Source organism: Gossypium arboreum, chromosome 12, assembly GCF_025698485.1.
Source record: "Gossypium arboreum isolate Shixiya-1 chromosome 12, ASM2569848v2, whole genome shotgun sequence".
NCBI classification, from domain to species: domain Eukaryota; kingdom Viridiplantae; phylum Streptophyta; class Magnoliopsida; order Malvales; family Malvaceae; genus Gossypium; species Gossypium arboreum.
This window is the reverse complement of record NC_069081.1, coordinates 24,302,775-24,319,382: the sequence shown is the minus strand read 5'-3', so window position 1 is coordinate 24,319,382 and position 16,608 is coordinate 24,302,775. Positions and strand designations below refer to the sequence as shown.

Here is a 16,608-nt window from a genome sequence, read left to right as displayed (position 1 = left end):
AATACCGCAAAAATCGCCGCTATAGATAACGCCGCTAAAACGCAGAAATCGCCGCTATAGATAATGCCGCTAAAGGTCATGACTTTTAGCGGCGCTTTCCCAAAAACGCCTCTAAAAGTCATGACCTTTAGCTGCGCTTTCCCAAAAAATGCCGCTAAAGATCATGACCTTTAGCGGCGCTTTCCCCAAAAACGCCGCTAAAGATCATGACCTTTAGCAACGTTATCCCCAAAAACGCCGCTAAAGACATGACCTTTAGCGACGTTTTCCCAAAAAACACCGCTAAAGACATGATCTTTAGCGACGCTTTCCCCAAAAACGCCACTAAAGACCATATATATTTCAACTTCCTTTTTAATCATTTCATATTCATTCTTACCTTAAATGATCATACAAAATTTAAATAACCTAACAATGGACACATTTTAAATTGTTTTTGAGTTCAAAAACATTAACAAGAGGACTTTTCATTTAATTAAAATGTTCATAATCAATCTTTGAAAACCCAATCTAAAGACTACAATACACTTTCTTCTAAAAAGTAAAATTTTTGAAACTTCTACCGAATAAACAACATGATGTTCACTATAAGAAACTTTAACTACAAGCAAACTACAATTACTTGTCAGTTTAATTCCAGCAGAGCTTCTTGATTGACTTACTCCAGACCTGCACAAGTACTTTTCAGTTGAAGCTGCTGCACCCATGACCATACCTAAAATTGCAAAAACATAGAATCAATGAACTCATATAGAGTATAACAAATCATCTGTGAGCTTTGAAGTTCTTACAATGCTACACAAAGAACTTACATAATTTATACATATTTATTTCTCTCTTTTTTTTCCTGGCTTTAGATTTTTCAAAATAATCAATAAAATTATAATAAATTCCACTTTTAGCATAAATTCAAGGGCTTATGCAACCAAAAAATCTTAAAATTTACCCTTAAATAAATCCATAGATCCCTATATTACTCCTATTAAATCCTTAACCTTTAATTTACATTCAAGTAAGTTTTAACTCTGGAAGAAAAACACACCTGGAACTCTGCATTACGATCTTCAACCAACAATGGAAGCTGAGAAAGGCAAATTTCAACAGCCATGTCCTATGAATCCTTGGAATGTGCAAAAGAAAATTTTAAAATAAACAACTGAGAAACAAGTTGTAAAGTAAGTCAATATCCCTTGCAGTACCACATATGGTGCTGATGGGTGACCAAAGAATCATACGACTTACATTTATAATCATTGGAATTAAGACAGTAGAAATAATTGCACAAAGTACTACAATCTAAGCAATAATTTGACAGATACAGTTTTTAGTTACTTTTAAACCAAATAAGGAAAAAATGAACATTAAAGCCAATACAAATCACATTTGTAACTGAAAGACTCACTGAAGACTTATATGTAAGAAGAGCAAGAAAAAAAGGGAAAAAGAACAAAACCAAACCAAAACCAACATCCAAGCATTCCATTTTATACTGGTGAAAGATTTTTCAAAAGAAACAGAAAAACCTGAACTTGAACTCACCTAACAATTTTTGTCCTCTATTACAATTCCAGATGCCAAGAACAAGGCAAGAACTCATGTCAGAATCAAACTAGTAATGGATAAACTCGGGACTCATCAAGATAAAAAATAAAAAAGAACCTACCTCGTGCTATTACATCCTCTTTCCTTCTCAATTCCTGCAAAATATAAAGTTAACATTCAGTTACTACAAGGACAAATTAATCTAAAAGCAAAATGAATAGCAAAACCACCTTACATACAACACAATTACATATTGCATCCGAACATATAAGAATCAAGTCATTGCATAATTTTAGCATTTTCATAATAGAAAGACTACAGAACATAAAGATATTTTACAAGCATTCAGACAGAAAAACTAAACTAAAATATGAATAGGAAATTCAGATTCAAAAACTATGGTTTTGATTTTTTTGTGCCAAGATAGTAATATTTAAATTACTTCAAAAATCTGTATAATTTGTAATTGCAATGCGAAAGGAACAACTTATCATAATTGATATCGAATACCGCAAAAATAAATCGGAAGCACCACACTTATTATTCAAGGGCCAGCCTTACTCGAGTGTAAACAGCCAACAACAAATTACCCCTTCACGTTTGCCTCTTTTGCTTTAAGTTCCTTCTCTCTTGCTTTTAGATCCTAGATTTGATAAGACAAAAACATCAAAAGAAGTCTATGATTTTAATCATATATATTTTAATCATTTTGTGACCAAAGAATGGATGTTGGATAGAAAATATGATTGAAAACTTATTTTGTACAAGTGCAGCACTAGGATTCCAACTTTTTCCTCCTTGGCAACCAATAAAGCAAGGCCAGTACAACGGTTGTATACCTCAAACTTTGGCCAGTACAAAATATCATATGATGAGTACAACATGAAACAAGTGCCGACATATCTAAAGCTGGTAGCTCCACTAAATCTTGGCTAATCTCAAACCGAAAGACTTAATCTATAACTTTTTTTTAATAAGTGAAACAAAAATATTGATGAGACTTGAATTTCGACATTAAATTTGTAACATTTTATTTATGTTTATATCTAGGAATTTCAAGCTCCTAAAGAGTGATGATTTCATGTAAAATGGTGAATTCTATAACAATCTAAGGCTCATCCTCAATAAGGTTTCAACAGGATGACAAATGATCCTTCTAAAACTTTAGAATATCTCTAGAAAGCCATGTGCAAGATCAGTCCTGAGCTTATTAGATGTTCTTTGTCAAATGGTTGTATAAATACTAATAACAATAAAAGAAAAAGGTAAGAAAACAGGACACTAGGCCACTAGGCCACATTCATATGGGCATTTGGAAATAAATCAAAGTCAGGATAACTATATAGAAAATCCCTAACTACTAGATACACAGAAATGAGAAAACTTCATTCAGAAGCCAATATTAACCAAATATTAAATTTGTACTACAAGAAATGAACCCAAATTAATCTGCAATTAGAATATCTTATCTTGTACTCTTTTAAAGCAAGAAATATTACTATCAAAATCATATCCCTTTAAACTTTAATTACCGTCAATAGAAGTTTTAAAATTTCAACGCTTTATCTTAACACTGACCAACACAACCACAAATAACCGTTAGTTTCACATATCTATCTTTCTAAGCAAACGTAATTAGGAAATGGACTTAGTCCAATGATGAGAAAGCAAGGTAAAAGGAGGAGCTTAATCGAAAACCATCTAGCCAGACAAATAATTGCAAAATTATTTCATGCTATCAATAAAATAAAATAATGCATAGAAAAATGTAAAAGCAAAGAATCAGTTGAAGAAGCAAGTAAAAAATAGCTTAAGAGTCAGGACTAACCTCACAAAGCTCGAGACTGCACGAGGCTGCTTCCATTATTATAAAATTTAGTTCCCCTGCTCCTTTAAAGATAAGAACAGTAAATAAAGATCTGGAAATGATAACTTTTGTAATATAAAATGAAATGCAGGGGGGCGAAATCACCTTTTCCTCTTTGCTTTGGTTCCACACCTGCAGAGATAATATATATATTTTTAAAAAAAAAACCCAACAAGAATACAATTACATGAGAATACAAAAATGAACCTGAAATGAAAGAAAGAATAAGAGGCACCAACGAAAAATAATATATATATTTTACTTTGTTCTTTACTATTTTTATAACAAACATTATTCATATTAGTAAAAATCAAATCAACCCTTACATAAAAAACTGAAGGGGATTCAAACAGTTAAATCATATATCATAGTGTATTTGATTTTCCAATAACCCAAATGGGAAAAAAAGTAAAAAAAAAAAAAGAGTCCAAAATTTATTGTTCATCTTCAATTGCTGAAGCCAAACCAGTAAGATCCTATCCCCAAATTCGAAGATAAATTTTTTTCAAGGATTTATATTAGAAATGAAACGATTGATTATGATGATGAAAAAAAAAACCTATTGAACAGTAAATAAGGGGGAAAAAATGAAGAAAACCCAAAGAGCTTATACTTACCAACATGGGATTTTCCATCAAGTCCAACATTTTCTCAGGAAAATGAAACGAAGAGGTGGAATTAAGACTTTATAGAGTGTCAACGATTGCGTATCAATTGGGTAACTCTTCAAATCAAACACGAATAAAATATTTTCTTAGAAACCAAACAAATCTCGTGATTTATACACAAAAGAAGACTGATGTTTTTTAAAATCAAAATCTTGTATTTTGGTATAAAAGTTAAAGCTTTAACTGATATATGTTGCAGAGAGATAGAGATTTAAAATAAAAAAACACATAAAAATCAATGAAGGAAGGAAATTTGAAACGGGTTAAGATGAAGGGAAAAAAAATGATTTTAGGGGGAAAAATTAGGGGTTTAATGGGGGAAAATTTTGGGGATAAAACGTGTGATTTTTTAAGGAAAATATTTTTTGAGGCGTTTTCATATAAAAACGCCACTATTATTTACTTTTTGCTGCGTTTTTGATAAAAACGCCCAAAAAATTATTTTATTTTGAACAAAACGACGCCGTTTTGTTCTGCTAAAAATCTTTTATTTTCTTTGCTAAAAATTATTAGTTACATGATTTTATAAAACATTTATAATTACTATTTTTATAAATTAGATTTTTATAAAAAAATCAAGTACTCTCAAAATAAATATCATATATTTTAATAAGAAAACAAATATCAAATGGCTATAATTAATTATTAAGTTAGAATTATCCAATGTAAGCAATCCATCTCTCACATATCAAATTTCTATTAAAGATTGAGATGTTAATCATTATTTTATATTATTATTTTCCAATCTAATCTCTATTTTATTAGAGATATTTCTTTCAAACTAAAATATAACTATTTTGCTAGATGTTCGATGTGGAATGATTTTAGTTTTGTATTTCATTTTATTTGTTATAATTTGGTCCTATCCAAAATAGATAGTTACCTATCCGATCGATCTCATTACTTTATTTTATTTATTTATCAATTTTTTAAATCTAATATTTAAATATATCAAATGGTTTAGATTAAATATTTTTAAATATAGAAGCATTAATTGATTATATAAAATTTCATCATTTAACAAATCTCAAGTAAACCTTAAATCCTAAACCATTTAATATATATAAAGTTTATCTATTATCTTTTAAGTAATTTAAACTATAATCATAATTTTAATATATTAAAATTAATTTTATCTCTTTTACAATTATATAAGAAATAATTTAATATATAAATTAAAAACACATTAATCTAAACCTTAAATCGCTAACCCTTATCCCTTAAACCCTAAATCATAGAACATAACTCATAAAACCCTAAAGCCCTAACCCCTAAACCTTAAACCCAAGCCTTTAAACCATAAACCATAATCTCTAACCCCATAATCCATAAACCTTAAAATAGTAACTCTCTTAAATGTTAAACCCTAAACCATATACAATAAACCCTAACTATAATGATAATTAATTTTTCATTTTAACAAATATTTTCTATGTTTTACTTTCAAATTTTTCTACGTGTCGTTATTTTTCTGAAGAATTTAAATATTCAATTAAAAATAAATTGTATTTTAATTAATATAAATAAACCAGTTAAATAATAAATAGACAAATAAAATATTTGATTTAATCATACACATTTTAAAAATAAATACATCAATATATTTTTATATTGGATAAATATAAATATTTATGTATGCAATATATAAATATAAAATGATGTTATATCAATAATTGTGTTAATAATTTACAAGAACCGGATCAAATTAAAGTTCATGTATACAATTGCACACTAAACCATTGTTAGAAAAAGAAAAATTTACCAGGGATTTTGGATTTCGAATTGGGGAAAAATGGGTGATTATTTTAAGGATTCGGATTAGGGAAAAGGGGGAAATTATCTCTTACATAACTATAAACCATAATCCCTAAACCTTAAACCCTTAATTATAGTCTCCAAACCCTAAATCATAAAACATAAACCATCAACCTTAAAAGAATAAAGAAACACTCTATAAAACAAGTTGGAACTAAAACAACACTTAGTTAAAAACAAAAACAAAAAAAACAAAAAAAGAGTTGCAACTTTTTAATAAGAAGATTGATTTACGAATAAAGGAAATTTCACTGTTTTAAAAAGAAAACGAGTTACAATTAAAAAACGTGGAGACACAAATGAGTGCAGAGGATTTTCGTTCAGATAAATAAATATATATTTTAATTAATCAGTATAGATAAATATTAAAATAGTATAAACAAAAACTATTAATAAAATTTAAAGGTAAACTTATCATTTAAAACGTTTTCCACAAAATATCCCTCAATCCATTAAACAATATAACACCTTATTAATATATAAAAATATTTTTTATCAAAATCAAGATATCTATTATCGATAACAATAATTAATTATAGGGTTTAGGATTTAATTATTGAATATGATTCACTTGAGATTAACATACTATATACCCATGGCCATTAAACTTAAACCATAAAACCCTAAACCATAGACCTTAAATCTTAAATATTAAACCCTAAATCCAAAAATAAATTTAATCAATATTAAGTATTGCTTCCATAATTTATTATGAACATAAGCTTTTACATTAATATCTATGTATATACACATCAACATCCATATGATGTTTTTTGGGGTTTAGGGTTTTAAAGGTTATAGTTTAGTGTTTAGGGGTTATATATTAGTGTTTATTATTTTTTGGGGGTTTAGGGTTTTAGGGGTTATATGACTTTTAGAGGCGTTTTACCGAAAGTGCCGCTAATGCTCTGGTTTTTAGCGGTGTTTTACTGGAAGCGCCGCTAATGCTCTGTTTTTTAGCGGCAAACGCCGCTATTGCTCTGTTTTTAGCGGCGTTTTACCAAAAACGCCGGTGTTTTATAATTTTTGTGGCATTTTTTGATAAAACGCCGCTAAAAACGCCACTAAAGCCCTATTTTTCTGTAGTGTAAGAAATATAAATAATATAAACTTTACTCCCAATGAAAATTAGAATTCTAATGAATATCAAGCTTAATAATAAAATTGCATTTGAATTCAAGTTTTGAGTAAATGTTTAAAATTATTTTAAATATAAATTATGTTTTAGATTAAAGATTTCAATTTTTTTTGAAAACTAAAATAATGATAGTTAATTTCAATAGTTTTATAAAGATAAAAATAAATTCTTTTCAATTTATAATTAGATGCCACTGTTTAATAAAGTTTAAAATAATATTTGAAAATAAAACTCCTTACCATTTTTTCTAAAAATTATTATTTATTACCTATTGAAAAGTTGTCAAAAATTTAATTTTTAAATCAATATTATTTTAATGTTAAAAAATGTTAAATAAGTCTTGTAAAATTAAATTTAAAAACAATTTGAAACGCATAAATTTAATATAAATTATTATCTAATAAATTTATAAAGAATTGAGATAAATACTAAATACGTCTTTAATTGAAATAGTAAAATTGAGAGGAAGAGTTCATGAAAAAAAAATCCTTTGAACATCCTCACAATATAATATTTACCCCTTTGTAAAAATAAAAGTTTTTAATAAATTCCTAACTGAGTTGGAATCAGTTGAAGGTGATCCTAATTACTTGAAGGCCACCTATATATGTAAATATCTATAATTTTACTTAAAATTTAGGCAATATATGGCTATAAAAATAATTTAATAAAAACGCACACCTAACTATAGAAGTTGCTGTTATAAGTAAAAATTTTATATAGGTTAAAATAACACATAAAAAATTAGTTCTACTAGAAACTTGACTCTTATAGCAGATTATGTTATAGAGATGACTAATTGTATATATATACTATTTATAAAGCACTTCACTGCTCAATAAAATAATTTCATAATTGAGTAGGTGACCTAATTAAAGATGACACCAACACAAAAAAGTGCTTTATAAATAGTATATATATAGAGTTAGCCCTCTTTATAACAATTATATGCTATAATAACATTTTACTATAACAATCAAGTTTTTAGTAAAACTAATTTTTATATTTTATTTTAAGTTATGATGTAACAAATTTTCACTTATAATAGCAACATCTTTAGTTATGATGTGCATTCTTTATTAAATTAGTTTTTATAACCGTATATTGCCTAAAATTTTAAGTAAAATTATAGATATTTATATATGTAAGGCTATTAATTATAATTTATTAAATAAAAATAATCTTAATTAAAATATTATTTTAATAAAATAATTAAATTTCACATGAAAATGATCTATTAATCATATTTTATTAAATGGAAATAATCTTTAATGAGTGATATTAAAGATATAAACTATTAAGTTCCTTAATTAAATATTCTACTATAAATTTGGAATATTATAAATATATAAATTAATTACTTGAATTTAATAACTAATGATAAATTAATTAATTTAATTTGATAATTCATATTAATTAATTGAACTTGTTAATTGATGAACTTCTTAATTAACTAAGTGAAATAATATAAAAGGAAGATGCATAAAAGTAATAATGCATACTACTATTATACAACTTTTAACTTTATTTATTTAATTTTCACATTTTTTCATATAATTTTCATTTTTTTATTTTAAAAATTGATGATGTGAAGTTTATGATAAATTTACGACCATTATTATTTTTATAATAGCTTTCTATAACAAATAAAATTGTGGTATATAAATAAAATTATTGTAGAGTTTATGACGAATTCGAGTGATGTGCGTTAGGCTGTGCCTGTTAGCCTTAAATTTCAGTAAATACCAATTATTTATAGGCTTTAGTTGTTAAAAAAGAGCTGCAATCCAATTTCCTCAAGGTTGGGGCCATTTTAATTTAAAAAAGAAGGTTGGGCTTTTTATGGAGTTAGCTTAGTTGACTTTACCCGAAGTGCGAGCAAGACGCTCATGGTTGCCTTGCCCATAACCAACCAAATTTAGCCCAAGTCGGCTACAAAGGAAAGCAAATGGGGGCCTCTCAGTGATAACGACTAACGATTCAAAGCAGCAGGAGCGAGCGAGGGAAGGGAGGGAAAGATAGAGATCTTCTTCTGCAAACTTTGGGGTTTTGGTTGGATTGGTCAGGTCAGGTCAGGTCAGTGAGCGCTAACAAAGAAAGATGAAAACCAAAAACTCTTTTATTTATTTATTTATTATAATTATTCTCGTTTAATACTACAATGAAGAGCTTTCTTTGTCCTTGAATTAAAATTTTATTTTTTCGAAAAAAAAAAGATGGCCAATTTGATTTCCTTTTTGGTGATGATTGTCTGTGAGAAAGAGCGTGTGCTTATTATTTGCAGGAAGAGAAAGAGAAAGAGGAAGAGACAGTGTGTGCTAGAGATTTATTAAGAGAGGATCTTTGTGAGATCTTTTGTTTTGAGTGTATTAGGGATTTCAACGATTTTCGTTTCTCAGCTCGAGTGCTTCGATTTTCTCTATGGACCGGAAGCTTGTGGTTAGTCTTCCCTTCTTAATTTTATGAAAGGTTAGGTTTTTGTTAATGAGATTTTTTTTTTATTTTCTTGAATTTGATTAATTTCCTTTTCTTAGGTTTTGGGAATCCCGTGGGAAGTGGATACTGAAGGTTTGAGGGAATATATGAGTAATTATGGTGATTTGGAGGATTGCATTGTCATGAAGGTGCCCCCCCCCCTCTTTTTCTCATTTTTTTATATTTATTGCTTTATATCTAGAGAAATCTGCAATTTCCTTCACTTAACTAGCATGGTTGGTATTTCTCTCTGATTTTATATATTCTATCTTTGTTATGTTGAAGATTTGTAGAAAAAACTGTAATTACTTGTTTTTTCTTATGCTGTTCATTGATATTAATGTTCTTTTTCTATTATATAGGAGCGATCCACAGGCCGATCTCGTGGCTTTGGTTATGTAACATTTGCATCGGCTAATGATGCTAAGGTAATCATCGGCTCTCTCTCTCACACACTTTTTTTCTTTCTCTCCCCTAACTTTAAACCGTGTGATAAAGAAAAATAATGCTTTGTTTTTCATTTTCTACAGTGTGTGCTATCAGGAGAGCATATTCTTGGGGAGAGATTTCTGGAAGTTAAAATAGCTACTCCAAAGGTTTAACATAAACTTTAGTAGATACCTTTTTATTTGAAAACTTTTATGGATTACTTATTTCTTTATCCATAGCTTCATTTTTTTCACGGTGTTGACAGGAGGAGATGAAATCACCAGTGAAGAAAGTAACCAGGATATTTGTGGCCAGAATTCCACTATCAGTGGATGAATCAACCTTTCAGAGGTAATTAAGTGCAACATATGAATCATGGTATTGCTTTTCTTTTTCACTATTTGCTCTTCATTCTTCGAACATGGTTTATCAACTCTACCCAACAAACCATGGCTTTGTCTTCTTGAGCTGTCTAATTGCACCCGAAGGGTAAAGAACAAATGATAAGTTAATTTGTCTGTTATGCGAAGATTAACATAACAACAATATATTCTTCTTTGCAGACATTTTGAGGAGTATGGTGAGATAACTGATTTATATATGCCAAAGGTACTACTCCCTTTTTTTCATATGTCTATGTTCTGCTTATGGTTGCATGTAATAGCATTCTTGGTAGAGTTCTCTTAGATTATTGTTAAGTATGAATTTCACAGGATCAAGTCTCAAAAGCGCACCGTGGATTTGGCTTTATCACTTTTGCTAGCGCAGGTCAGTTTATCCTGTTCCTGGCATAGCACCTTTCAGTTAAGTTTCTACATCAAATGTTTGCATGCTTGCATTTGACCTTTGGGTTATTTTTTTTGGTGTCTACTAGATAAAAGTGCTATGAGCTATATTCTTATCAGTTTTTCTAATTGAAAATCTAAGTTGTGCAGTTAAAAATAATCTATTACTTTTCAAACTTAGTTATGTATACTGGCTCTTTTCCTCCTCTCCTGTAGTCTGACAGTTAGAAGATGGGTAATACTCATTCATTTGTACAGGTTCTGTGGAGAATCTGATGGCTGATACACATGAACTAGGAGGTGCTACTGTAGTAGTTGATCGAGCAACACCCAAGGCAAGTTAAATCACAGCCAGTGCTGTTTTGTTTTAACAAATTACCTGTTTTAGGATAAAGCACAAATTTGTTTTCATATCCTATTCCCCTGGGAGTTTCACAAATATACTCAATATATGTGGCGATAATACCACTGTTTTGATATTATATTGACAGGAAGATGATTTCAAGCCTATAAATAGAATGTCACAGGGGGGATATGGTGCATATAATGCTTACATTTCTGCTGCAACTAGATATGCTGCAGTTGGTGCTCCTACCTTGTATGACCATCCTGGCCCAGTGTATGGAAGTAGGTTCCTTACCTAGCAGAGACTTCGATTTATGGAATTACAGTTTATTCATCTTGTCCTTCTCTTCCTTTATGTTGAACTAGGAGGGGAGTCTAGTCGAGGGATGGGCAAAAAGATATTTGTTGGCAGGCTCCCTCAGGAGGCTAATGTTGATGATCTACGCCACTATTTTGGTAGATTTGGTCGTATACTAGACGTTTATGTTCCTAAGGTAAAAGTGATAAAATACCAAGTAGCAATGAGAGATGAATTGAGCCATCTTATGGTTTGTATTCTCTTGTAATGTAGGACCCCAAGAGATCTGGCCACAGAGGTTTTGGTTTTGTAACATTTGCTGAAGATGGAGTTGCAGACAGAGTATCTCATAGGTCTCATGAGATTTGTGGACAACAGGTACCAGGAAACAAGCTTTTATGTTCTTTCCTCACACTTGATTGCCACCTTAGATCTGAGGCCTGGTCATGATGTTGTTACTTTTTATTCATATTTATGAGTATTTATGCATGATAGCATGTCAAACAGGCTAAGTTCTTTGATAATATGTTCAAGTATAACCTGCGGTAATAGCCATTTTTCTGGTTATGGGAATTAACTCTAGTTCTTAGATTATGCTCTGAATTTTTTAGGACTCAGTTATTATTTACCATCATGAATTAATTGGAAAACCTTAATTTGTTATCTTAATTGATGTGATAACTGCATTATGAACTAAGGTTATCATGGACTCTGCATGCTTTTTTGATGCCAAAAAATGAAAAAGAAAGACTATGACCATGTAAAATCTAGAAAGCATAGCAGTTTCACTTGAAAAGGTTTTGAAATTATCTTGCAACAATTACAAAGATAAAATAAATGGTTAAATCAAGTTAATTAGTCTTATCTGGTTCGCAATTTTTCTGAGGATTGAAGATAAAGTGTACGTTTACGGGCAAGCCTGCTTGTCTACAGTTAGTTTTGTTCTTCAATTATCTGCGAATTCTATGAAATGCAATAAAAATGTCATAACTTACGTTAATTTAAACTCTAATAATTTTTTACACATGAACTTGCTGTTCAGGTTGCAATAGATTCAGCAACACCTGTTGATGATGTTGGCCCTAGTTTCATGATGAATCCTGTTGGACCATTTAGAGGTTTTGGTGGTCCAATGCGCTCCTATGGTAGGATGTACGGAGGCCTGCATTTTGATGATGTGAGTATGCATAAGTGTTACGGAAACATAGTTCCTTCTCTTTTATTTCTTTTTTTGTTTCTTTTTATTTTTGGGCTTTTTTTTTTGGGGAGTTCCTTAAGTCCTTACAATGCATTGTGCAATTTTTATTTAGAAGTGGAGTTATGCAATGGGGGGTGCAAGGCCGTCGAGAGCAGATTGGCGGTACCGGCCATACTAAAGTAGCCATGGAATTGGCGTGAAGATCTTCTTGGGATGTCAATTATTGAACAATCTAGATCATTACCCTGATATTATTATCAGTATCTTGTATTCTGATTATAAATCATGTCGCATCAGCCATACATTTCATTGTGTAGAGAAACATTCAAGCTGAAGTATCTAATTAATGAATTTTAACATTGTGGTACCTATCTTTACCAAACACTTCCATCTGAAACTTACCGTCAATGGAATGCAAGTTACAAATATTTTGTATGGAATTGTTGGTATACCCTGTCATACATTAAGCTGGTATTTTTATGTCTCATCACTAACTTATCAGACAGTAAAGCAAATATATAAGCTAACCTATTCTAGTTAGTTGACATTGCAAAGCATAAAAGATGACATTTCCTTTAAAAAAGAACCAAAAAAAATCACATACACTAAGAACAAGAAGTTGAAAGCTGCAGTCTCCTGGACCATCGAATCTAGAAATCTTAAGATAATTTACATGGAAGAGTAGGGAAGCTGAGAAACCGGCAGGGAAAAAAACCCAGAAACAAATACTCCCTTGGAAGCTTAATACTTGATGGAAAAGATTTGAGGATATGGACATAAGATTTGCAAGAAACTAGAAACCATGGCAGGTGAAGCAACTGCTGAGAAAACTCATGCGGATATGGAAGAATGTAAACTTCGGTGAAGTCTTCGGAATCTGTTCATCTTCTTTGCCTGATATGGAACTCCTCATTTCTTGAGCTTTCACCTGAGCCGTTCTCAGCTTCCTCAAGATCTTATCCATTGAAGCTGATCTCTTCTTTTCTAATTTCATCTGATATTAAAATTCAGGAAAAAAAAGAGATTTTAAGACGGTTTAAACAGTTGGATAGAGATAAAAAGTGACAAAAATAGAAATCCTGTGTGCATGTGAACCTCTAGTTTACGTATGGCTGCCTCAGCTTTTGCCCTCTGCAGATTCTCCCAAGCACTGATCTTTGCTTCCTCTCTTTGCAACCTGTAAAAAATCCAAGTTAAGATCTTCTTCAGAAAAAAAAAAGATCCTCTATATTTCTGGTACTTTGATTTCACTCAACTACTCCCCAAGTTTCTTTTGGATATTGATATTAATGCTCCCCTGAAATCATGCAGTTCCACCTAGGAACTCAATGTTGGAAATTTCCTGGGAACATTAAACACCAAGCATTGAATGACCCAACTAACCCTCAAATTAATCCAACTATGGTTTCCAGGGATGTTGGGAAGTGTAGTGGCCCCTACTATTTAATGTTACACGTCCTAGGAAATTATTGGGACTCAAATATTATACGAAAGTAGTGATCTTGGTCCCCGTTTGAACTAGTGAAAATTACATTTTAAACTTCATTAAGCAAAGCCCAAAATGAGTTCATCGGATTTCAATTGATTGTGTTTATTATGGATTTCTCTTGTTTTAACTGGATGATGCAGGCAGAACTTGAGGAAGAAAGCAATAAAAACATACTTTGAAATGCTTGTAGCTGCCTCTGAGATATCCAGAGATAAAGCAGAAGTTGGAGCGCTGTTTCGGTAGAAGCCTTCAAAATCCCGCTCGCCTTTCTTGATTCTTCTCGACCCATGCCTTTTTGACCGGTTAGTAACAGTGGCTCGTTTGTCTATCTGCACTTCCCTGACGTCCAGTTTAGAAGGATGATCATTGTTGTCCACAGCAGGAAGAGGAAGGATAGGGGGAGGTGAGTGGCCGAATGAAGACCTCGCTCTAGTAGATGAGTGGCTGCTACTGTTGTCCGGGCTCATTTGTGTAGCCATATCCCTCCGCGAAGCTACACGACAGAGCATCATTTCGGCATCCTTGATTTCATCAAGTTTTTCATCTGCGACAATTTGATATCCAACATCAGAAGTTTGAAACCAACATGAACAGATATAGCCTTCTTATTGCAGTCGCAGCAGCTCCAAGCCACAAACAAAAATGCAATATCAATTTGAAGCTAACGTTTTACAGGATCTATTAAAATTTAATCGTATTTCATTATCTACTAGCCTCCTAGTCTCTATGTTCCGCAAACTATGATACTTAAAAAGAGACATGAAGAGTGGGTGGAACAAAGTTTACCTACCGGATGCATCCTTAAGAAGTTCATCATTTACAATTAATCAGTAATGATTAGATATTTAAAAGAAGTGGGATTGACTTTTAGAGTATCTTCTTTGCAATTTGGAAAAATTGGGTTTTGTGGGGGTTAGATTATCCTACTTCATGTAGTTGAACTTCCATAATCAGATCAGCCTAAGATGAAATTGCAAGCAAATGAAGCTCAAAACAAAGGAAGAACAGTAATACCTTGAGAGCTTGGCAATGAAGACTCACTGACCAAATCTGACGACCATCCAGGTATAATAGCGGATCGTGCTACATTACTATCACTCTGCACCATACAAGATTGATCGCCGTCAACATCTCCAGCAGCTGCGGCGGCTCTACAACCAAGATAATGAACGGAAACCCCATCAGCCATCAAAACCCCAGTTGAAAATGGAGACCCTGCCATCAAATTCCTCACAGTCCCACTTCCTCCACCATCAAGCAAGTTCATGGAAGGCGAGCAATTGGAGTAGAAAGCAATCCCAGGGGGCACAATCGGCCCACTTTTAGACTTTGGCCGCCTCTGGAGATGATAGTTTACGTTCTTGCTAACACCATAACCCAAAACAGGGCTACAAATCCACCTCTCAGCATCTTCCCATTTGGAAGGCAAAGTTCTTCCACTGTAAAAAGGTGTCAAAGATGAAGCACTGATATGTCTTCTGCTACTGCCATTGCTGTTAGCTGAACGCGGCACTCGCTCTGAACTCCAACCTTTTTGACTCACCACCGCCCCATTATCACGGTAATCTGAACCTCCTGGGCTTGGAAAAGTACCCAGATGGCTCAAAGAAACAGACCCTTTCTTCATTCACTCTCAATCACCCCCAACAGTCTTAGCCTGATACCTCACACAGTGCCACAAAGAACTAGACTTTGAACAGATAAAATTGATTATTCTGTTTGCCGGCAAGACTGTCTAAAAGGGTCATTGAGACAATGAAAGAATTTGTTTGAAAGCTGGTTTTTACTGTTGTTTGCAGCTAATTATACACCCCTTTTTTTTACATTAATTTATTATTTTGGGAAGCTATCCGATCCTTGGGTACAAAGATTTGTTTGCATCTAAGACAAGCCTCATGAAGGGTTGCTCCATTGAGATTGAAAAATGCCAAAATACTGCTTCAAATCATTGATTACAAAAGCTAAGAATGTTGACGAAGTAAGCATTAGACGTTTTTATCAGCAGTATCTGTCAAAGACAATGATATTTTGATCGTTTTTATACGTAGTCCTTTTACTTTTTTACTAGTTGAAATCTCAGATACTCAAGTAAAACCACATGAATAAGACAACAGAAAAGCCACCCAAGAAAAAGGAAAAAGAATCCATGGGTGACCAACAAGAACAAGGAGGCCATATACTTGGACTTTGAAGATTGAAATTTAAGAACATTTTCCATACATTTCCCATTTTCATTTGTTTGTTCCTTGTAATACAAGAAATCACTTAATCTCTGATTGTTCATGGGATTGAATATTTCTGCATCTTTACCTGCCATAATCAATAATTGAACTCTTTTATAAAAATAGAATATTTATATATTTCTTAATTAAAAAAGCATATCCAAATCAAGGCGGATCCAAGGGTCTTTGGTACCTCGTTCTTTAGCATCGTAAGGTAAAATTTCATTTTAATCTTTCCAGCATTTATAATTTAATATTTTTATCTCCAATCATAACATCAAATTTGACATTTCATAAATAATAACTTTTAGTTACAATATAGTAATATATTTTATAA

At 31.5% G+C, this 16,608-nt stretch overlaps 2 protein-coding genes and 2 long non-coding RNA genes across 7 annotated transcripts; 1 reads left to right on the top strand and 3 right to left on the bottom strand.

The window, feature by feature from the left end:
* Positions 1-528: 528 nt before the first annotated feature.
* On the bottom strand, positions 529-1,132 carry LOC128285287 (uncharacterized). The gene is made up of 2 exons (XR_008275759.1): positions 1,043-1,132; positions 529-715 (listed from the first exon to the last, which is right to left on the bottom strand). It is a non-coding gene; the product is annotated as an uncharacterized LOC128285287 (long non-coding RNA).
* A 970-nt stretch (positions 1,133-2,102) lies between these two features.
* On the bottom strand, positions 2,103-4,153 carry LOC108479042 (uncharacterized). Its single transcript, XR_008275807.1, has 4 exons — positions 4,027-4,153; positions 3,515-3,541; positions 3,371-3,432; positions 2,103-2,185 (listed from the first exon to the last, which is right to left on the bottom strand). It is a non-coding gene; the product is annotated as an uncharacterized LOC108479042 (long non-coding RNA).
* Positions 4,154-8,733: 4,580 nt separating this feature from the next.
* On the top strand, positions 8,734-12,942 carry LOC108479529 (heterogeneous nuclear ribonucleoprotein 1). 4 transcript variants are annotated; one of them, XM_053022654.1, is made up of 14 exons: positions 8,734-9,106; positions 9,315-9,499; positions 9,565-9,654; positions 9,868-9,933; positions 10,036-10,101; positions 10,200-10,285; positions 10,498-10,543; positions 10,648-10,702; positions 10,978-11,054; positions 11,211-11,346; positions 11,431-11,558; positions 11,636-11,740; positions 12,405-12,539; positions 12,673-12,942. In XM_053022654.1, the coding sequence occupies exons 3-14, from the start codon at positions 9,613-9,615 to the stop codon at positions 12,736-12,738; spliced, it is 1,008 nt and encodes a 335-aa protein (XP_052878614.1). In that variant the 5' UTR covers positions 8,734-9,106; positions 9,315-9,499; positions 9,565-9,612; the 3' UTR covers positions 12,739-12,942. The 4 variants fall into 4 exon arrangements, with proteins under 4 accessions (XP_052878614.1, XP_017637684.1, XP_017637682.1 ...); XM_017782195.2 differs by having other exon boundaries at positions 8,737-9,106; positions 9,315-9,469; positions 12,676-12,942; XM_017782193.2 differs by having other exon boundaries at positions 8,741-9,106; positions 9,315-9,469.
* Positions 12,943-13,129: 187 nt separating this feature from the next.
* Positions 13,130-16,284, bottom strand: LOC108479528 (uncharacterized). Its single transcript, XM_017782192.2, has 4 exons — positions 15,064-16,284; positions 14,224-14,593; positions 13,656-13,737; positions 13,130-13,554 (listed from the first exon to the last, which is right to left on the bottom strand). The coding sequence occupies exons 1-4, from the start codon at positions 15,674-15,676 to the stop codon at positions 13,354-13,356; spliced, it is 1,266 nt and encodes a 421-aa protein (XP_017637681.1). The 5' UTR covers positions 15,677-16,284; the 3' UTR covers positions 13,130-13,353.
* Positions 16,285-16,608: the final 324 nt, after the last annotated feature.